The following is a 21,812-nucleotide window of genomic DNA, read 5'->3' on the forward strand; positions in this document are numbered from 1 at the left end:
TTGTCTTCAAAATGAGAAAACCAAGAAGTTCGATGTTTGTTATCCATATAATCATCCCTAATTCTGTTTTCTTTTTTCTATATATATTTTCTATTTATCAATAAAATTCTATCTTTATCTGCTTAATGTAATTAAATAAATTATATATGTTTCCATCCTATGATTATAATCAAGGCTGACCAAATTGATTGAAGAAAAATCCTCATTAAGGAGTCGCATATGATAAAAAGGAAATCAATTATAAGTTCCATGTAAAAATGATTAATTATGTATCTCAAATCAATTCTACAATATCTGTGATGTATCAAGGGAGAAAAAGCTACATGAATCATCTCCTGCTTGGAAACTTTTTGGTCTAAATGCTCTTTCTTTCATCTATCATGATGCGGGGCATCTTTTTCTAGGATCGGGTCCGGACGAGAGAAGTTGAAGGAAGACCCAAGCACGAACAACAAGCGAGTAAGGAGGCTAAAACAGTGCCACACAACACACCAACAGATCAGACACGCTCCGCGTGGACAAAAGTACGCTCCGCGTGAAGGAAGGTGACCTGGAGGAGAGTTCATCAGCCAATCCATACCCTGCGTAGATCTGGGCACGTCTCGCGTAAAATGGCTACTGATCCAGAGAAGGGCTCATCAGCCAATCCACGTCCCGCGTAGATCTGGGCACGTCCCGCGTAAAATGGCTACTGATCCAGAGAAGGGCTCATCAGCCAATCCACGTCCCGCGTACCACCACTAGTAGAAAAATGTTCATTTGCATCGGCCCTTTTAAACACGCGATGCAAATAATACATTTGCATCGGCCCTTTATTAGGGGCCGATGCAATTGTCATGAAATAAGTATTTGCATCGGCCCCTTATTAAGGACCGACGCAAATACTTTCGTTATTTGCGTCGGCCCTTAATAAAGGGCCGATGCAAAAGTCTGTTCATGTATTTGCACCGGCCCTTTAAATAAGACCGATGCAAATACTTCTATTATTTGCATCGGTCACTTATTAAGAACCGATGCAAAAGCCTATTCATATATTTGCAGCGGTCCTGTATGGTTATCATTTGCATCGGCCTTTGATAGGGCTGATGCAAATGAACAATCTCTTTTTCCCCAATTTCCTTTTGGCGAAAAATAGAGTACACCTAATACTGAAGAAAGAAGTTTACTGAAGAAATCCCCAACCCTAAATCTCTCTTCGTCGCCATCTCTATTCTCCTCCGCATCTTCATTCTCCATTTCATCATCTCGCTTTAATGGCATTTGATGTTGCCGATGTTTCATCTGTTTTCCTCGTTTGAATACTCTAATCAAGGGTCAGATCTGGAGCGGTACCATTTGAAACAATGTTTGCTCTGTTTATGGTTTGGAATTTCGGTCCTCTGCTATGTCAATTGAAAATTTAGGATATTTGTGATTCTGTTGAAAAGGAAAGACAGACGGAAAATTATCCTTCTCTCTCTCTCCCTATGTGCTCTTCCGCTTTCTCAAAATCCCAGGGAAACACCACTCAAGCCTCGACGAAGTAAATCTATACCTCCTCCCTTATCCACAATCTGTTTAGTTTTTGCGCTATTGATATCAATGGATATCGCTACTTCTACATCCTCGCCTTATTCCCGAGGGCTTCATTAAGGTTAGCGCCTTTGAGGTTTGATTTTATTTCGAGATTTGAATATATTTTGAATTTATCTCTTTCTATGCTTGCACTTCGTTTTTGGTTATGATTTGCTTGGTTTTCTGTTTAAATTATGTGAAATTATAGTGCACTTGAAAGATTGATGCATTAATTTCTTGATTTATATGAATGTGAACAAATCTATAGTTGCATTGTTGATTTTGATTCATTTGATGTGCCTTAGTGTCTTACTAATGTGGTGATACCAGAAACTTCTGTATCAAACTTCAGAAATTTTTGACACTTTCTTTTATTAAATATACTTGCTCGCTTGGCTGTTTGTGCTTTTCTGAAACAGTGCTTTGCTATATATGGTTTATGAAATGGTTTTGAACTTGTACAACATGATGCTTTTAAAACAATAATCTCAATTACTCATGTAGCATCCTTGGTACTCATAAGCTATTTGGGTGAAAGGATTAGTAACACTTGATTCTTCAATGAAATATACTTATGCTTGGCTGTGTAGTTCTTTTGAAATAATGGCGTATGCAAAGAGTCCTGAATCCGATTTGATGATCTCCGCCGGAGTTACCTGCAAAACAGAACCGGAGACGGGATCTCCGGGAAAACTCTCCGACGATCTAGTCAGTTCTTTGTATGAAGGTTGGTAATAATAGCATTACGGGGAAAAATGTGAACGTACCTCTCCCTTTTGGCCTTATGGCTTTTTATAAGTGTTCTTAAGTAACCGCCGAGGGCGGTTACTCCTTCCAGGCCACGTTCCGAGGGCGGTTACTCCTTTTTAGGCCATGTCCCTTTCGTGGCTTTCGTGGCAACAAACGTGGTATCGTTTGTTCTGAGTGGGAGTTTTGATGCTCCATTTAGGAATTCGGGGCAGTTACTTACTTCACCCGCTTCCTCTATTCGGGCTCTATTCGGGTCCCATCCGATCCTAGACCATGGGTCTAAGTATGGGCTGGGCCCGTGTAATGAATTCGGCCCGGTTTGGCTTAGCGGGTCATCACATGCCTCCCCCTTAGTTTGGCAAGAGCCCTTTAGGGTCTTTTTATAGGGGACTCTTCGTTTTTGTCTGGATATTCAAAATTCAAAAATTGTGAATTTCCTTGTCCATCGTTTCTTTTCCGGCATCGTCGTTTCTTTTCCGGCATCAACCTCTTCGCGTTCATTCTTCTCTGTGTAGTCTTTCATATGTAAGTTTTCCTTTCCACAACTTGTACCTCGCTCGACTCTTTACTTCTGTTCATTTTTCTTCATCAATATGTCGAACCCTGACCTCGACTTCGCACCGTTCGACGAAAATTACGTCCGTGAGGTATCTCATGAGGTCGATGAGATGGTTGATGAAGCTTCAACCAGCTCTCCTGGGTCTGATTCTCATCCCGCCGACTTCCTCCACCTAGCGAATACATCCGATGAGGGTTTAGGTTTTGACCCTAAAAAGTTGATTCCGCCACCTGTCCCAACCCCTCGTTTGCTACCGAAGAAGGACAGATCGGGAAGCCTAGTTTGTCAGGAGACAATTGATGACTTGCGGGAGCAGTATTCTTGGCTTCAAGGTCTCGAAGCCCTCATTCCCGGGGAGGATAGAGGACCTGGCGACTACCCAAAGGGGTATTTCACCATTTTCGTCGTCCAGATTATCTGCGGTTTCACGTATCCGCTGGCGGATGAGATTGCCTCCGTCCTTGGCGGTTACGGAATCGCACCTAGTCAATTGCATCCCAACGGATGGGCCGACTTAACTCTGGACAAATTTCTGACGGATTGTCTGGAGGTTCCCTTCTCGCTCAAAATTTTCTCCAAGCTTCATCATTTTAAAAGTTCGGCGGGGTATTTCACTTTCATCCGTCAGAGCGGTTACTATGGTTTCGACGAGAAGCTGAACAAGATCCGCGAGTGGGACCGATCTTACTTCTTTATCAAGTTTAATGAAGGGAATCCAAACTTCCTTCGCTGCTGGGGCCGGCCCAATGTAAAGAGTTTGAACTTCGGTTACCCTAGTGAGGAAGAATCCGATGTTATAAAGTTCTTGAAGAGTACGCCTCCTTTCGTATGGACATATGATCAGGCCTTCCATATGCTAAGGAGCCGAGTAGCGATTGCCTACCGCGAGGGAGATCGCGTTGTCTATATCCCTTATCGCGTTTTTGTTCAAGGTATTTTTTTATTTCCAAGTTGATGATTTCTTTTAACCCTTTGCAGGGGTGATCCTTTATCTCAACTCGCTGCAGATCGGGAGGCGAAAGCCCTAGCGAGAAGGAAGAGGCGGATGGCGGGGACCACTTCCGTTGCAGGGGCGAATTCTCCTGGAGGGGCGATTACTTCTATTGAGGCGGCTTCTCCCGTAAGGGCCTTCGTTTCACAAGGTCCAGCTTCTGCTTCCGAGGACCTTCCCTTAACTAGGAAGCGGAAGCATAATGCGGATACAGAGTCTTCTCGTCCCAGAAAGAAAAACACCTCTGTGTCCCTCACTGTTGGCGGCACACCCGTATCCGCCCCGTCCAAAGGAAAGAGCAGTACTCCAATTCACGAGGTATCTCAATCCATTCCCTCCCTTTTTTTATGTTGTTAACTTTTCCTCATGAGTTATCTGCTGTTCTCCTGATCTTTCTCCTTATGCATTCGCAGCCGATTCCCGACATCAGCGGGTGGTGGACTAGGACCTTTGGTATGGCCGTGAGCTTTTCTTGTAAGGACATTGTCTCTTCCATATGCAATGTCCTTGGGCGGCTCCCCTCTGCTTCCCGTGTGCGAGAACAAGTACCGCTTCCTACTGTAATGGAGGGGATTGAGAAGCGTGCCATAGAGGTATATTGTTGTTTTGGGGGTAGAGGCTTGTCATTCCCTTTCAAGGATCTTGTGTCCATAGTAATCGCATGCTTCTATTCGCCCTTTTTATTCACGAGCCGTCTTATATGCAGATTATCAATTTCGCGGAGGGCGCTCTCCAAAGGGATGCTGAACGAGCCAAAGAGTTGGAGAACCTTGGTACTGAATTGGCGACTCAGAAGTCGCTTTATGATGATGTCCAAGGGAAGGTAAAGGCTCTTGAAGGCGCTTGTCAGAAGGTTATGAGCGAGAAGGAGGAAGCTCTCAGATCCCTCCAGGCTAAGTCCGACGAGCTGCAAAAGGTCCTTGATGATCTAAATTCATCCAAGGAGGCTCTGGAGATGCAAAAGAAGAAAGCTGAGGAGATTCTAGCCGAAGATGGTGCTCGCATCTATTGGTATGGGGAGCGAATTCATGCCGCTTATGAGCATGGGCATCCAGATCGAGTACTTAGCCGCCCCAAGGTTCCCATCCCTGAAAAGGATCTAACTGAGAAGTGGGACAAGCTGGAAGCCGAGGATGCTGATATGGATGAGGTACTCTTCTTAGATTGGCAGAGTTTTCAAAACTTTCCAATTAGCTGCGAGATCCCTACTCAGAACGCGGAAAAAGAGGCACCACAAGACCTTTCTCAGCCTGAGCAAGAGGTACCGCCTTCTGAAGCGGTTACTGATTCGAGGGTTGAGGATTCGCTTGAAGCAGATCCGCCCACTGGAGGAGATGAGGGAGCCGCTGAAGGCGAGGAGGGCCATAGGGGTGAAGGAAATGAAGCTGTAGCATAGTTTGATTTATATCTGGACTGTTGTATGTAACAAACTGCCCGTATATATATATTTTCTTTTGCTTGCCGCTTTACCTATACGTGTGATTGTTGTTTTATTCCTTATTGCCCTTTGTTTTCATACGTGACCCTTGCCTTTTGCCGACTCCATATTTGTATTTCCTCGTAGTTTAGTTTCGTTTCCGCTAGGGTGGCCAGACCCTTTTTGCAATTTTTTGAGTACTCGTTAATTCGCTTAATTTTATGCCTTATCTTATAATTTTTCTTTCGAAAATAATATAATCATAAGGTTAATCATAAGGTTTTGCGAGTGATGCGTAATCATGCATCCGCCTTTCTTTAAGAGGCAACACATTTATGTGTTTTTAAGTTTAACCATAAGGTTTTTGCGAGTGATGCGTAATCATGCATCCGCCTTTCTTAATAGGCAACACATTTATGTGTTTTTAAGTTTAACCATAAGGTTTTTGCGCGATTTACCCGCCTTTTGTTTGTAGATAACACACTGAAGTGGTTGTCCTAAAAAGGATCCGTACTCAGACGCTGTATGCAACAATTGAATATCTTTATTGATAAAAGAAAAGACTTTTTGTTACATTGGTATATGAAATGTGTGGGATCAAAGCCTCATTAAAACCTTTTATCAGAAAACCCAGTGGGAAAAAACTCATAAAAGGAAAAAGAGTACTCGTCATTTCCCTGAACTACCCGGCCCGTTTATATAGGCGCAGATTTTCTAGATTCCAGGTGCGCGGGAGCTTTTTTCCGCTCATTTCTTCTATTTCAAAAGTTGATGGTCCCAGCTTCTTGGATACTCTGTATGGTCCGATCCAGTTGACGCCTAATTTGCCTTTGCCATCTCTGGATTGTATTTTATCCGCTTTTTTCAAGACCAAGTCATTCTCGTTGATTATCACTTTTCGCACCCTTCTGTCATGATATTTCTTGACCCTATTGCGGTATACTGCCATTTGCATGTAAGCTTTTTCTCTTCGTTCTTCAACAGAATCCAATGCATCTCTAATGTTGATAGGATTTTGTGTGTCGCAATAATAAATTATCCGATCTGTGGGCGACTTGATTTCAACAGGTAGGACTGCTTCGGCTCCATAAACCAGCGAGAAAGGTGTTTCGCCAGTTGCTGCTTTTACAGAAGTTCTGTATGCCCATAACATATGGGGTATCTCATCCGCCCAACCTGTTTTTTTATCGCCTAGCCGCTTCTTGATCCCTTGAATCATGGCCCTGTTGGTAACCTCTGTCATACCATTCGATTGGGGATGGTTTACGGAAGAAAAATGATTCTTGATCCCCATGCTTTCGCAGTATGCTTTGAACTTGACACAGTTGAACTGGGTGCCGTTGTCAGTTATAAGCTTTTGCGGGATTCCAAATCGCATGATAATGTTCTCTCGTAAGAACTCGATCATTCGTTCAGGTGTTTGAGCGGTTACTGCCTCCGCTTCTACCCATTTGCTGAAGTGGTCAACTGCGACTACCAAGTACTTCCTTTTCTTTGTCGTTTCTGGGAATGGACCCACTATATCGATTCCCCATGTTGCGAATGGCCATGCCGTCATTATAGAGATTTGTTCGGCTCCGGGAACATGCTTTTCATTCGCGTGGATTTGACAGCTGTGACATTCCGCTACCATCTTCTGGGAATCCTCCATCACCTTTGGCCAATAGTATCCCATTAGCTTGACTTTTCTTACCAACGCCGCGGATGCTTCATGTGCGCCGCACATTCCTTCATGGAGTTCTCGCAGTACGTAGTCTCCTTCATTGCGGCTAACACATTTCAACCATGGACATGTATATGATTTTCGATACAAAGTTCCATCTCGAATTGAGTATCTCGCTGATTGTCCAATTAGCTTTCTGGCTAGGCTTTTGTCATCCGGCAAATCTCCCTGCTCCAGATATTGGCGGATGGGTATCCGCCAATCTTCATCATCTTCCAGCTCTTCAATGACCATAATCTGATCGACTTTAAATGTCGGTGCGGATCTTATCTCCAAATTGCATGCTTTTTGATTCCATGGTTCTCTACTCGCCGCTGCTTTTGCCAGTTCATCAGCCTTTGTATTTTGGCCTCTTGGAACATGCACCATTTCCCAGATGACTCCCTTGTGTGTTAACTCCTGCGTCAATCTTCCTACTACCTGATGGTATTTGACCAGATCTTCTTGTTTCACCAGATAGTTTTTTGTGATCTGATTTATCATGAGTTTAGAATCGCTGTAGATCACCACTCTTTCTGGCGTAAGTACATTAAGCAGCTTCAATCCGCATATCATTGCTTCATACTCTGCGGCATTATTGGTAGTTTCGAATGTTAACTTTGCCGCATAGTACAGGCGAATAACCTCCGGACCTTTGATGACGACTCCTAGTCCAGCTCCATCCGTGGACAATGCCCCATCTGTGAACATGCTCTACTCTTCTTTTTGTGCCTTTGGACGTTCATCTTCATCCCACGTGAATTCATTCACGAAATCGGCAAGTACTTGACCCTTTAGTGCTGGTCTTCCTTCGTAGCGAATATCGAATTCCCCCAGGCGAATTGACCATTCCATTAATCGTCCGGATGCGTCAGGTTTCTGCAGTACCTTCCGCATTGGAATTCCGGTTCTCACAATGATAGTATGCGCCTGAAAGTATGGTTTTAGCCTAGCCGCCGTGGTTATCACCGCGAGAGCCATTTTGTCCAACTTCGAATACCGAAGTTCTGCATCCTTCAAGACTTTGCTCACATAGTACACTGGATATTGTTGGCCCTCTTCTTCTCGCACCATCACAGTGCATATCGCCATACTGGTGATGGATACGTAAAGAAATAAATCTTCTCCATCCTCCGACCTGCTCATTAAGGGCGGATAGCATAGCAGTCGCTTTATCCCTTCGAATGCTTCTTGGCAATCCGCCGTCCATTCAAAGGACTTAGACTTTTTGATGGCGTTGTAAAAAGGTAGACATCTCCTAGCTGAGCATGATATGAATCGCCCTAATGCCACCAGCCGTCCGTTCAGTCTCTGTACTTCCCTTATGTTCCTCGGTGTCTTCATCTCCATTACCGCTTTAACTTTCTCGGGATTCGCCTCGACTCCTTTGCCACTAACAATGAAACCCAGGAATTTTCCCGCTCTTGCCCCAAATGTGCATTTCTCTGGATTCAATTTGAGGCCATATTTGATTAGCACTTCCAGGATTTCCTTAATGTCCTTCGGGTGGTTCTGCATCTTCTTGCTTTTAATGATCATGTCATCCACATAGATCGAGAAGTTCTCGCCCGATTTGTCTGAAAATATTTTGTTCATCATTCGTTGATATGTTGCTCCCGCATTTTTCAGTCCAAAGGGCATCACCTTGAAGCAATAAGTTGCCTGATGAGTTATGAATGATGTCTTGATTTCATCCGCCTTCTCCATGGGTATCTGGTGGTAGCTGGATTTCACATCGGTGAACGATAAAGCCTTAAATCCTGCAGTTCCATCTACTAATATATCAATGTTAGGCAGCGGATACATATCCTTCGGACATGCCTTATTCAGATCTTTGAAGTCGACGCACATTCTGTACGTTCCATTTGGCTTTTTGACTAGCACCACATTGGCTAGCCACTCCGGATACGTGACTTCTCGAATCGCATCCGATTTTAGCAAATCTGCCACTGCTTTTTCAATCGCCTTCTGCCGCTCTGGAGCGTGTCCTCTCTTTTTCTGTCGCACTGGGGTTGCACCTTTGTCCATATTCAACCGATGGGTTGCTATATCTGGACTTATTCCTTTCAGCACTTCATTCGGAGCGGCGAATGCCGACTCGCATTGGATCAACACCTCAGTAATGGCTTTCTTCGTTTCCTCGGGGAGTCCTGCCGCTATTCGTACATTCTTGTCATTTGAGATGGCGAATAGTTCTATTTCTCCTAATGCTTCTGCCGGCAACTTCTCATCAACTTTATCATCTTCATCTGACTTTGGTTCAAGTGACAATGTATAGGCTTGTTGAGACACAAGTTGATCTCCTTCAACTATGACTCGCCCTTGGTGTGTTGGCAAATGCAATGTCAAATGCTTCATTGAGATGAGCGACTCCGTTTCCGATAGGAACGGACGCCCTAGAATTATGTTGTAGGCCAACGGGAGATCAACAATTGCGAATTCTAGATCACCTCGCCATTTTAGATTCTTATCGCCCATTTCTGCTTCCAACACCACCTGTCCACTTGTTTGAGATGATTGACCCCCAAAACCAGTTACATCCATGAATGTATGTTCCACTCGCTCGTCATTAATTCCCAACTTGTTGAATGCAGTCCGAGTAATAACATTACAAGAACTGCCGGTATCAATAAGGACCCGCTTAACGTCGCATCCTTTTACGGCCATCGTAATCACCAAGGCATCCGCATGCGGCTCCGTGATTCGCGCAAATGAGTAATTGAGGGCATCCCCCCTATGCGTGTTGCTTTTTCGCTGTTCACGGCGAGCCCTTTTTGTTGGCGGCTCATAGATCCCGCCAACTATCACGTTTATCACCCCTTTCTTCTGTTTCTTTTCGGGCCTTGCTTCTCCCTCATGCAGGAGCGTTGTTTTCTCATCAATCGTTTCTTTTCTTACGAATTGGCTTAGCTTGCCCCTCTCAATCAGCTTTTCTATTTCCTTCTTCAGTTCATAGCAATCATTCGTGTCATGGCCGTTCAATCTGTGGAACCTGCAATATTTGTTAGGATATCGCCCCAAACTAGTTCGGCCTTTCGCCTCGGGGAACCGCACATCCTTCTTCAGGGGGTTCTTTTCGATACAAAGTAACACCTCCTGGCGAGTCGTATTCAATGGTGTTTGATATCCTCCCCCTTGAAAGGAGCGATCGCTTCTGCGAACAAAATTACCCAAAGTGGTCGAGAATAATCTGCAAATTATGCTTTCACTCGCTCCGGCAACATCCATTAATTCTCTGTAGTTCCTGACATGAGCCTCAGGATTAGAATTTGGATCCCCATAGTATTTAGGTATCGCCGGCGCCTTTATCCTGTGATCTGGTATAAATTCCCGCAATGACGGAGCAAAAGGCGAATCACTCTGCACCTCTGCTCTCGCCCTAGGCGTGTACCCCATTCACTCCATCATGTTCCGTAGTTGATCTTCCAACTCAGGATGGGGTATTCGCCGAATCTCCTCCATCCGCTGCTGGTGAACTCTGGGTGACATCCACCCGCCAATTGATGTTGAGATTTGTTCTCGTCGTGGTTCTAGCCGCCGTCCGGTTATAGGATCAAAGTTCCAAGTGTGCCCCTGCCCAGACGTATTCGCCCCAGACGTCATTAACTCTGAATGCCCGCAAACCAAAGGCTCCGTGTGTTGTAGTGGAAGGATTCCTGGTATTCCGACGTCGGTTGGGATGTTTGCCAGGTCGGATGGATCGTCATACTAGGATCGTGATACGAGTAGTTGCCTGGGTGGCTGTGTGGGTTCATGCGACTACTCTGACCTATCTGATTTGGCTCTCGAGATGGCTGCGGAAGCGCAGATATGGTGGCAGTAGTCGATGGTTGTGTGGAGATGACAACAGGTTGTTGAGGAGCAGCCGCCACGGCGTTATTGTGATCAGCGATTGCGGTTAGTAAACCAATCATCCGATCCCCCGCCGCTTGGCTCATATTTGAAGCCAAGACTTGTCCTGCCATTTGGACGAAATCGCTATTGGACATCTCCATCTCAGTTTGCACTTGGACTTCCAATAATGGACTCAATTGTCCCGAAGGGTTCGTCGAGCTAGGCACCACAGGTTGTGCACTCGCAGGCTGCGAATTCGCAGTCCGTGGACCCCTTGAGTTCATACTAGTTGATCTGGTTGTAACGCCGGTCGTTCGTGATGGTTCTGACATGTTCTTTGTGTACCTTTAACTAAATGTTGGTAAAAAAGGTCCACGATCACCGCACCAATGATAACTTGCTGAATCCGATTTGATGATCTCCGCCGGAGTTACCTGCAAAACAGAACCGGAGACGGGATCTCCGGGAAAACTCTCCGACGATCTAGTCAGTTCTTTGTATGAAGGTTGGTAATAATAGCATTACGGGGAAAAATGTGAACGTACCTCTCCCCTTTGGCCTTATGGCTTTTTATAAGTGTTCTTAAGTAACCGCCGAGGGCGGTTACTCCTTCCAGGCCACGTTCCGAGGGCGGTTACTCCTTTTTAGGCCATGTCCCTTTCGTGGCTTTCGTGGCAACAAACGTGGTATCGTTTGTTCTGAGTGGGAGTTTTGATGCTCCATTTAGGAATTCGGGGCAGTTACTTACTTCACCCGCTTCCCCTATTCGGGCTCTATTCGGGTCCCATCCGATCCTAGACCATGGGTCTAAGTATGGGCTGGGCCCGTGTAATGAATTCGGCCCGGTTTGGCTTAGTGGGTCATCAAGATTGTACACCTTGGTTTTTTTATTGAAGCTAGTGTTTCACCATTTTATGAATAATTTTTTGGTTAGCTCATTGTCCTTGAAACTAATTGGATTGTTTGTACGGTTATGACTGAATTCATGATATCCACTGATCTACATGATAATATCCAAATCATAATAAATAAATCTATTCAGGAAACAATATCTCACAAAGACCAAATTGCTTTTCTATTTAAATCCAATATGATTGCTTATCTATTTAATATGTGCATATCCCAGAATGCTAATTTGGCATTTACATTTAATAAACCAATTTGGTGTTTTACCTTTTATATCACAAAGTTACTTCTTTTTTTATCTTTGGATTTTGGAACAAATTTCTAGGTGGAATAGATATCCAAAAATCTCTTTCTTAAATACCATGGTTATTTTCCATTCAATCTGGGGTCTCACTGATCTTTATGATGTTTAAGGAAGCATATGAGGAATTCAAGCATGTTCTTCTTGCCTTTATTTATGACAAAGACGACCAGAGTTCTCCAGTGGCTAATGAGGTGGGCATTATCTCCATTACACGATTTGTTTGGACTGCAATTTGTGTTTGTTTGTTTAGATACTAAATTTTAGAGATTTTGATTTATCTTGGATAATTTGGCATTTTACATTTGTATTGAGTTTTGTGGCATTCGTTTGTGCTGTTAAGCTTTTACGGTTATTTTATTATTGGTTGGGCAGTACGTGGAACAAAATTACAAAGGATAAAGAAATAGTTGTGGTATAACAAAGATGAACCAGAAGACGGCGGCCCATGAATAGATAATGTTAGAGAGTCGAGTATTTATTTTTGGTTCCACTAAGTGATTTAATTATAAGCTAATATTTTTCGTTGCTGCTTTTATGTAGGCGCATAACAAAAGGCAATTATTCAAGGGCTTAGGTCTAAACAGAAAGTAGATGTTGAGATTCAAGAAGTATATATGTCCACAGTGTTGTCCTTTGGCAATGGTGACTCCGGTGAGAAATAACTATTTGAGTTTGAGTTTGCATATCTATGAAAATTTTGACACCAGATTATGTTATTGTCACTGAGTAGTGGACTACTACATTCTATTGCAGATGGAAGCTCTCTATCCTAAACTCTACAACAAGTAAGAGATTGTAAAGGTTTCTCCTTAATTTTTTAGTTAGAGAAGCTTCTATCATAATATTGTTTTGAGCTAGTTTTCATTTTTTATTTTAAGCGAGGTTTTCAAGTCATTGCTGATGAAGCATTAGGACAGACAAGTCATCAAGTGCAAACCAGTTGGCAGCTACTAAGGCCTTGCAGCTTCGTATGAAAGGGAGGCATGAAAAAGCTGACAAACTTATGGTAAAACTAGTCACAATTTTACATTTCTTCTCTTATTTTTTGGACTGCTAACTATAACTATGAAAGCCACACATTGATGAACACAATCTTAACTTTGAACTATGGATGTATAAAACTGAATGTGAAAACTTCATATTTTTGTGTTATTGATTCTATAACATTTAAAATCATAAGTTTTCCCTTAGGTTAACAATTGTTTCTTGGTTGATTTGTGCACTATGACGTATTATTGAGGTAGGAAGAAATCTGTTGTTTCTTGTTAAAATCAATAATATCATAGATTTGGTACTTCTTTTTTCTGTTTCTTACTCAATATTGAGTTACAGAGAACTGCAAATATGTGTATGGACCACTGAATAGTTTAGCTAGTGACTTAAGCCTTAGGACTCGTGAGCTCTGTTACTAAAAATATTTTAAAAGTTGAATTACATAATTGCATTACTGCTGTAGGGAAGTGGTCATTATCTTAACAGACTTTGCAACTACTATTTCAACTCATGCAGGAGCCTTTGACTTGAAAATTTGTACCATTTCCAATTTCTTAGTGCAACTCCTAGAATATTCACTTTTTTTTCTTTTCACATGGCTCACTGCCTTAAAAAATTGTACCATTTCCAATTTCTAATGTTTTCCCTCACTCTGGCTATTTTGCAATTCTTGTACTGTGGTGCCATAATTTTTTTCCTTAGTTCGTTTTAGGAATGTTGCTTATAACCTCATATGTGGCATACCATATTGGCTATATAGGTCATGATCCGCCACCAACTGGCATTCTAATTACAGCAGTAGTGATATTTCTCGTTCTTGGTGTCCCATTGGCTGTAAGTTGCTTACTTTGCCCCATTTCAGCATATGTGGTCTTCTAATGATTTTTCTAGTCACATTTAAGTCTATATTCAAGAAACAGAAAAGAACAAAAACAAAGAAAGGTACAAGACGTGAAATCATCACGGATCCTCTATTAACCTAGACCACAAGATAGTCCATAATTTGGGCCTTCTTGAAAGAGGATTAACCATATTGAAACCAAAACCATGATCCTCTGTTATTAAATATAATGCTACTCTAAGTATCACATTTTTTAATGGTTTTGGTTTCAATATTGTTAATCCCCTTTCAAGAAGGCCCAAATTATGGACTATCTTATGGTCTAGGTTAAATATGCCTAGGGAGTCCTTGAAATTAGGGGTTGAAAAGTTAGAATATACTGTTTGGCCTTAAAATTCATCTAATAGAATAACTGCTTATTCTTGAGTCTTCTGAGCATGCTCTGTCCAGGGGATTATTTGTTGTATTATTGTCCAAGTATATCATTTGAGAATTCTTACATGACGGAAGCTGATTTCATGCATTCTTTTATGTAGATTAATTATGTGTTGCATGAATGTGCTATCTACCAAATTGTTTCATCATCAATACACAATGGATAGAATGAGTATTTTTTAAAAGTTAAGGTAATGTGCAGATTTAAAGTTAAGGCTTGGATTGATGAACAACCCCCTGCTCCAACTAGGCCTGGACATTGCTTACATGTTGCTGTTAAAAAACATAAAGTTGATTCTTTACAAGGTCATAAGGAGTGGTTGGTACGTTACTTAGTTACCTTTTCTTTTTATTGTTCAAATATTCATTTGGATTGGAAACCTAGCTAATTGTTGTTAATTCAATTGTATATAGTCAGAAGTAAATCATCTTGGTCAACTTGATCATCACAACCTTGTGGAACTCATAGGATATTACTTGGATGGATATAGTCGACTTTTGGTCTACGAGTTTATGCCTAAAGGAAGCCTGGAGAATTATCTTTTCAAAAGTAGGAAGCATGTATATCCAAATGAAATTAGTAGAGGTAGATAGGATCCCATTTCGGATAAGTTGTGTTTGGTAAATGTGTTTAATCATTATCTTATATGGTTATTAAAATTTGGGATTTGTTTCTTAGTAATATAATGTATTTCCGAGCTCCATTCAATCCAAATTTTCTTTTAATTTGTTACAGGATACTGAAATGCAAGATATTGAAATTAAATTATGAAAAAATAAATAAATTTATTTGTACAAATAAATTCATTATTTGCATCGGCCCTTAAATATGGCCGATGCAAATAATATAATCATTTGCATCGGCCCTTAAATATGGCCGATGCAAATAAAGAATCATTTGCATCGGCCATTGTAAGGGGCCGATGCAAATGATTGTAACATTTTTGTGTAAATATACATCATTTGCATCGGCCCCTTATAAAGGGCCGATGCAAAAGAGGTGATCATTTGCGTCGGCCTTTATAAGGGGCCGACGCAAATGATCACCTCATTTGCATCGGCCAGCGACCGATGCAATTGCATTTGCATCGAGGGCTTTTGCATCGCGCTGCGGCCGATGCAAAAGGCCCTAAACGGCCGATGCAAATGGCCATTTTTCCACTAGTGTACTTTCACTTTTCAGGAACTTGTTCCTTACTCCAGTTCCTCCTTATTTACAATCCTGCCACTCCTTATTCACATCTTTGCCACTCTCTAATTACAACTCTACCACTCATATATTTACACCCATGCCACCCTTATTATTTAACCCAATTTACCCCTATATTATTATTTTGATTAGCTATGCTCTTTACCCTTTTATGTAATTTAGCATTTAGGTTTTAGATGATACAAATTCATCTCTTTCATTGTAATTGCTTAACTTTTTATCAATCAAATATAATTCTTCTTCAAGAAGCTTTGTTAAGGTTTTCACCTTCAACAATGAGGATTTTATTATTCCTATGGATTTAGTCCATGAATTTGGGATTCACTCCTTCTAGTTTAGCTAGAGAAGAACATCTTTGTTAGTTTACGATTAAAACTAATAAATTTGGGATTTACGATTAATGAATTAGCGTCTATCAATTACTAATAAAAATATAAATTTTAGACTAGTTGTCCTTTAGATTTAATAACGTTAAATTCGGTATTAATAGACTCTTAGTAGCGTCACGAGTTTGAAGATAACGTTGATATTTACCAATTAGAGTCGGTATTGATATTTGCAAAGTAGAGTCGGTATTGAGTCGAATATAAAATTAGTACTAATAAGATTCATAAAAGTGAAACTGAGTCCAATAGTAACAATAGTTCGAATTAACTATGTCGGTTTAGAATCTTTATTTCAGTGACGGAAAATAGTTCGATAAACATATTTAACTTTAAACGATATTAAATTTTATCGATATAATATTCGGAGAAACTTTAATTTGTCGAGTTGAAATAGAAGGACTAATGTCAATAATTGCCAATTAGAATTCATAAGATTAGTACAAGAGTTTGAATATTATTACATAAAATTATAGTACCGAAAACTGAATATAAAATTAAGATATAAAATTAGTTCAAATAGACTTATGATAATATAACGAGTCTAACGATATGTTCGGTTTAAAATAGTTATTCCGGTAACAGATAAAAATAAGTTTCGGTTTTAAATTATTTAAGTGGCTTTGAATACTTATTAAATTGTTTAAAATAATTATATACTTTTGATTTCGATTATTTGAAGAATAATTATTTATTATCGTGGTATTTTAAAAATTGGATTGGAAAATGAATTTGACTATTTTATATGAATTGTTTTTGGATTGAGAAAGCCGTTGCGGTTGTTATTGTTATTATTTCTGTGATTTGAATTGAAGTCCAAATATGACTTTTATGTCGTGATATTTTGAAAGAAATATAAAATAGTTTTGTCCATTTAGGATTGTCCGGGATAGGAGTTGTAAGTTGTAAGACCATACCTAAGGGCGGTATGGCCAGAGTGCACGACTGGTAGTCCTAACGTTAGGCAATGCGATATATGAATGAGATATAGCTCGATTATTGATATGATTGATGTTATGATAAGCTACACGGGTGAAATTCGAGGATGGACACACACACAAATTTTGTATTACGTTTTGAAAATGCTTGATGATTTGAATTATAATGTTTTATGTTTGATTGATTACGAGTTGGTTTGTTAAAACGTTTATTTGATTACGAATTGGTTTGATAAAACGTTTATTTGTTTATGAGCTGGTTTGATAAAACGGTTATTTAATTTGATTCGTTTTGATAAAATGATTTTACTATATAAATTTTTATACTAATAAAGTGAAATATCCAATTAAAGTATTAGCGTGTCATTCAACGTGTCAATGAGTTAAAACGAGTTAATAAGTTAAGAGAACTATCTATTAGAACTACCTAAAATAGGTAAAACTATGTGGCTTTGATTCCCGATTTAAATAATTAAAGACGTTCGGAATACGTAGGAAGCTTGATAGAATTATCGAGTCCAAGCCAAATAATTAAATAAAACTTTAGGTAGTCCAAATAAATGTTTATCTATTAGAAAATAAGTTTGGTTTTTGGACTGTTAGAAGTTGGTTATTCTAACTTCCATTCATAACCGATGCCGTTTTGGGTCGGATGTGACATTGTCCGCTCTGGTCCAAATCAAGCAAATTGGGCCTCACGGCTTTAAAACGCGTTTCTACATGTATTTGATTCGCTTCTTACTAATAAGACTCAATCACTCTCTCTCCATTTCTGATTTGGGATTCAGTTTATTACTGCCCCCATCGTCATCCCTTACGGCCACTCTTGCTCAAACCTTCTACCCCGGTGCCACCTACTCCGGACCGGGTCATTACAGGCCCACCAGCTTCCGTCTGGTTCTTCCCCAAACCACACATCATACGTGGAGAATCGGCTCTGATACCAATTATAACACACTGGTCCAATATTATGTATATATTGTCCGTTTTGTCCCAATTCCAACACTTTGGGCCTCACGGCTTTAAAACTCGTCTATATGTATTTGATTCACATCTTACTAATAAGTCTCAATCACTCCCTCTCCATTTTCAATGTGGGATTCAATTCATTCCTGTCGACCGCTCCTTGCTTAGCCCCTCTACACTAGCGCCACCCATTCCGGATCGGGTCGTTACAAAAATAGTCTTTGTATATTTTACGTGCAGAGTTATTAGCTATTCTTTTTTCATTGCGTGTGTTAGACAAGGTGCCGACGGCCTCGCCCGGGCGGACCGGGGGGTGGACACCTCATGGCGACGTAAGCGGTGATTGGCGCTGAAAGCAACCAATCGTGGAATCAAGCTGCTCAGCAGGACCGGAGCTCGGAGTATGGAAGAGTCGCCACCCACGAATGGGAAAATGAACACCGATCCTTTGCGGGAGACCGGTGAGGGTTTGGAAAACTTAGGTACGAGCCGAGAAGGCTAGCTCCTTTCTGGAGAAAGGCTACTAGGCACCCCGACATCGCCCGGTTATGAACCACCGGCCTCCTACTCAGCGTGTTAGGCGATAACGGACTAATCGCATATTTCTTTAAGTTTAAAATTCATTTGAAACTTTTTCTTTCTCGCTTTGAAAACCGTTTTGAGCAATGTCATTAAAAGCCATTTTAGTAAAGAATCACCCATTTTGCATAAATTTAAAATACATAGGAGAGAGAGGGGGAGAAGAAAGAATTGATTTATTCACGGTGTGATTTTATGCCTTAGTCTATACACTAATTCTAAGCTAATCTCATTCCCCAAAAACGAGTTTATTTACATGGTTCGTACCTTAATCATCGTTGAAACGATTTAGGTACGTTTCAAAAACCCCGTTAATTTACATGACATCAACTCGAATCACTGTTGGAACGACTCGAGCGTTTTAAAACGTGAGATAAGAAGTTTTAACAAAAAACGTGGTTAAGCATACAAGTCCATTTATTTTTGTACAAAACCATTTAGTTAGGAAAACGATTCAAAACTCTATTATTTACAAATAAAAAACGATTTTAATTACAAGATTTGCTCAATCCGCCGTTGGAACGGATTAAGGTTTCAACACGTGATATTTTGGAAACTGTTTAAAAATGATAAAAAAAACGTTATTTACACTTTAGGAATATCTAGAAAAGCTTTTAATTTAAACAAGCAACTTAAAAGCTCTTTTTGTCTTTTATTTTCCCTTTTTCACTCAATTAGCCCTTACTTGAACATCATTACAATAATTAACAAGTCAAGGCCAAATTTACCCAATCAAATATATTTAAAATATATACATATATACAAAAATAAAATAGAAATACATATATATACATAGTTTTTAAAAATAAGGATATATCTATAGATAAAAATGAGTAAGAAATATTATATGATATAATAAAGAAAATGAGAAAGAATATTAAATATAATACATTTTTATTCTAGTTAAAGCTATGCAAAAATAATAGACAAAAATCCCAAAATAAGAGACTATCATTTATCCCAAAATGATTTTACCTAATAATAGCTAATATAACCCAAACAACCCCAAAAACTATATATATATATATATATATATATATATATATATATATATATATATATATTACTTTATAACATTAAATCCAAACCAATTAAATTTCAACATGAAATAAATAGCTATATAATACATAATTAATAGTTATAGGACTTAGAAATAATTTTTATAAACATATTACATAATTAAATACATATGTACACAAGTATAAATATCAAAAAGTTGATAATAGAGGGTTAAAAGGGTGATTTTCGGATTCCAGCAGATTACCGACGGAACATCCGTCGCTAATCTGCTGTTAGTGACAGAAATGACAGAATATCAAAACAGTCCATATACTTTCCAGATTTATTCAAATGCTTTAGATTAGATCTATTCCATCATTTTGGACCTCCGAACTACCAAAATAGGATCATAGTCTATAACGAAGACTCCTAAAACGACGTTTTATTTTTAAACGTTATTTTAGAAATATTTCCAAAAACTTATAATTACAATATTTTTTTAATCCCCAACTACATTTGAGTTGGATCACGGTTCGTATTGGGATATTAAGACGAGGTTTTTTTTATTTCAAAAACAAAACCAAACTTTTGTTTAACACGAGACGAAAATTAAATAAATACGGAATAATAAATAAAACGTGATAAATAAATAATTAACTAAATAAATAAAACTTTAGAATAAATAAATAAAATGAATAAATAAATAAGTAAAATAAATAAAGCGAGTCTAGTCCTCGGATAATACCTTAAGATCGGTATTGACAGTTGAAGTCGGTTGATTCCACGAATTGCGATTTTTCCGTGTTTTTTGTGTTTTTGGTAAAATATTTAACTTTGGAAAATTTGAATTTTTTAGGAAAAAAATGTTTTTCCCAAAAAAATCACTTTCTCTCTCTAAAAATTTCCTTAGAGTGAGAAAGCTCTCAAAAAAGTCCTCCCTCAAATGCATGGGGATCCGTGCCTTTTATAAGCACGGATCCCAAAAAAAATTTGGACGTAGCCCGAAGGGCATCGGGCTACGCCCAACATCGGTTGGGCGAACGCCCGTGGGTAAAATGGCTCAAAAGCAAGCCTGGTCTCTAAATCGACCGCAGGCAAAATGGCTCAATAGCAACCCTAGTCCACGACCGCGGGTAAAATGGCTCAAAAGCAACCCTGGTCTCTAAATCGACCGCAGGCGAACTGGCTCAACAGCAACCCTGGTCCACGACCGCGGGTAAAATGGCTCAATAGCAACCCTGGTCTCTAAATCGACCGCAGGCAAAATGGCTCAAAAGCAACCCTGGTCCACGACCGTGGGTAAAATGGCTCAATAGCAACTCTGGTCAACGACCGTGGGTAAAATGGCTCAATAGCAACCCTGGTCTCTAAATCGACCGTAGATAAAATGGCTCTCCCTAGCAATTTTGGATTTTAACATCGTTGTCTGTATTTTTACTGGAGCTATCATCTCGGGTATTTGAGTTGTTGATAGGAACGCCCTTATCTCTTCACCGGGAACATTTTAGACTAAAAATTATTTTCCATCGACTGTCGTCTGTATTTTGACTGGCGCCACTATTCTGTAAAATTTCGGCTGTCGTCTGGAGTCATATCCTTATGGTATTGGTCACTACCTGGCATAAACGCAGACTGAAACGGACTGCAAATCGGAGGTCTGTGCACCTGGTAATTAATTATTTACTTGTTACCTTTATGTCACGTCGTACCTTTTCTTTTTTCTTTACCCTCTTTTTTATTTTCGTATGGGTGTAGTGGTATATGCATGTGCGTATGAAATGAATATGCATGAATGACGTTTTACATCCATTTCAATCATCCGGTCGTCTCTCGTCGACTAGCCTTGCCACTGTATTCTTCTGCTGAACCAGGCTCCCATCCCAATATTTCTACCTCTCTTTCGCCTCATCATTTGCGCTAATTTCCCCGTATCCATCGTACTTATGACATTACTTGCGCTTACGCCCATGACGTCATTTGTCCTTACGCCCATGACATCATTCGCACCCATGACATCATTTGTGCCCATGACATCATTCACGCCCATGACATCATTCCATTTTCCTATAAAAAGGCTTCCCTTTTTTCATTTCTCTCACACCTCTCATCATGGCTGATTCCAATTCGGATGTTCTTCGCTCTTTCATGCGCCGCCTAGATTGGGACGCTCTCGATTGTCCACAGCTAGCTGCTTTAAAATATTTACGTGAAGTCAAAATAGACGTCTTCTTAATCCGAGCTGCCATCACCTTCTAGGACCCTGACTACCATGTGTTCCGCTTCGGTCCCCAGGAGTTGTGTCCCCTCCTAGAGGAGTTTGAGGCCATTATGGATTCTCACTTTGTTACCCCTCTTCGACCAGCCCTTCCTGATCCTAACCCCTCGTACCCGAGATTGATGTGCTCCCTTCTCGAGCTTTCCAAGGCAAGAGTTCATTCTTTGACAGACCAA

The 21,812-nt window shown here is 40.2% G+C and overlaps 1 protein-coding gene across 6 annotated transcripts; it reads left to right on the forward strand.

Moving 5' to 3' along the window:
- Positions 1-1,010: 1,010 nt before the first annotated feature.
- On the forward strand, positions 1,011-14,943 carry LOC136220957 (uncharacterized). 6 transcript variants are annotated; one of them, XR_010684770.1, is made up of 8 exons: positions 1,011-1,633; positions 12,128-12,208; positions 12,558-12,668; positions 12,748-12,802; positions 12,896-13,023; positions 13,771-13,844; positions 14,489-14,609; positions 14,701-14,943. XR_010684770.1 is itself a non-coding variant. In XM_066008814.1 (4 exons), exons 2-4 carry the CDS (start codon positions 3,909-3,911, stop codon positions 5,248-5,250), a joined length of 1,134 nt encoding a protein of 377 aa, XP_065864886.1. In that variant the 5' UTR covers positions 1,011-1,633; positions 3,842-3,908; the 3' UTR covers positions 5,251-5,309. The 6 variants fall into 6 exon arrangements, 1 of the variants encoding a protein (XP_065864886.1); XR_010684769.1 differs by having other exon boundaries at positions 12,771-12,802; positions 12,876-13,023; XR_010684768.1 differs by having other exon boundaries at positions 12,771-12,802.
- Positions 14,944-21,812: the final 6,869 nt, after the last annotated feature.

The sequence above is a fragment of the Euphorbia lathyris genome, chromosome 2 (assembly GCF_963576675.1).
Source record: "Euphorbia lathyris chromosome 2, ddEupLath1.1, whole genome shotgun sequence".
Classification (NCBI taxonomy): domain Eukaryota; kingdom Viridiplantae; phylum Streptophyta; class Magnoliopsida; order Malpighiales; family Euphorbiaceae; genus Euphorbia; species Euphorbia lathyris.

What these genes read in the sequence shown, in the direction of transcription:
- LOC136220957 (XM_066008814.1), top strand. Translation starts at nt 3,909, where the DNA reads ATGGCGGGGACCACTTCCGTTGCAGGGGCGAATTCTCCTGGAGGGGCG. An exon ending in GCAGTACTCCAATTCACGAG is followed by an intron (nt 4,173 to 4,267) that starts GTATCTCAATCC and finishes ATGCATTCGCAG; the next exon opens with CCGATTCCCGACATCAGCGG. An exon ending in TTGAGAAGCGTGCCATAGAG is followed by an intron (nt 4,448 to 4,560) that starts GTATATTGTTGT and finishes TCTTATATGCAG; the next exon opens with ATTATCAATTTCGCGGAGGG.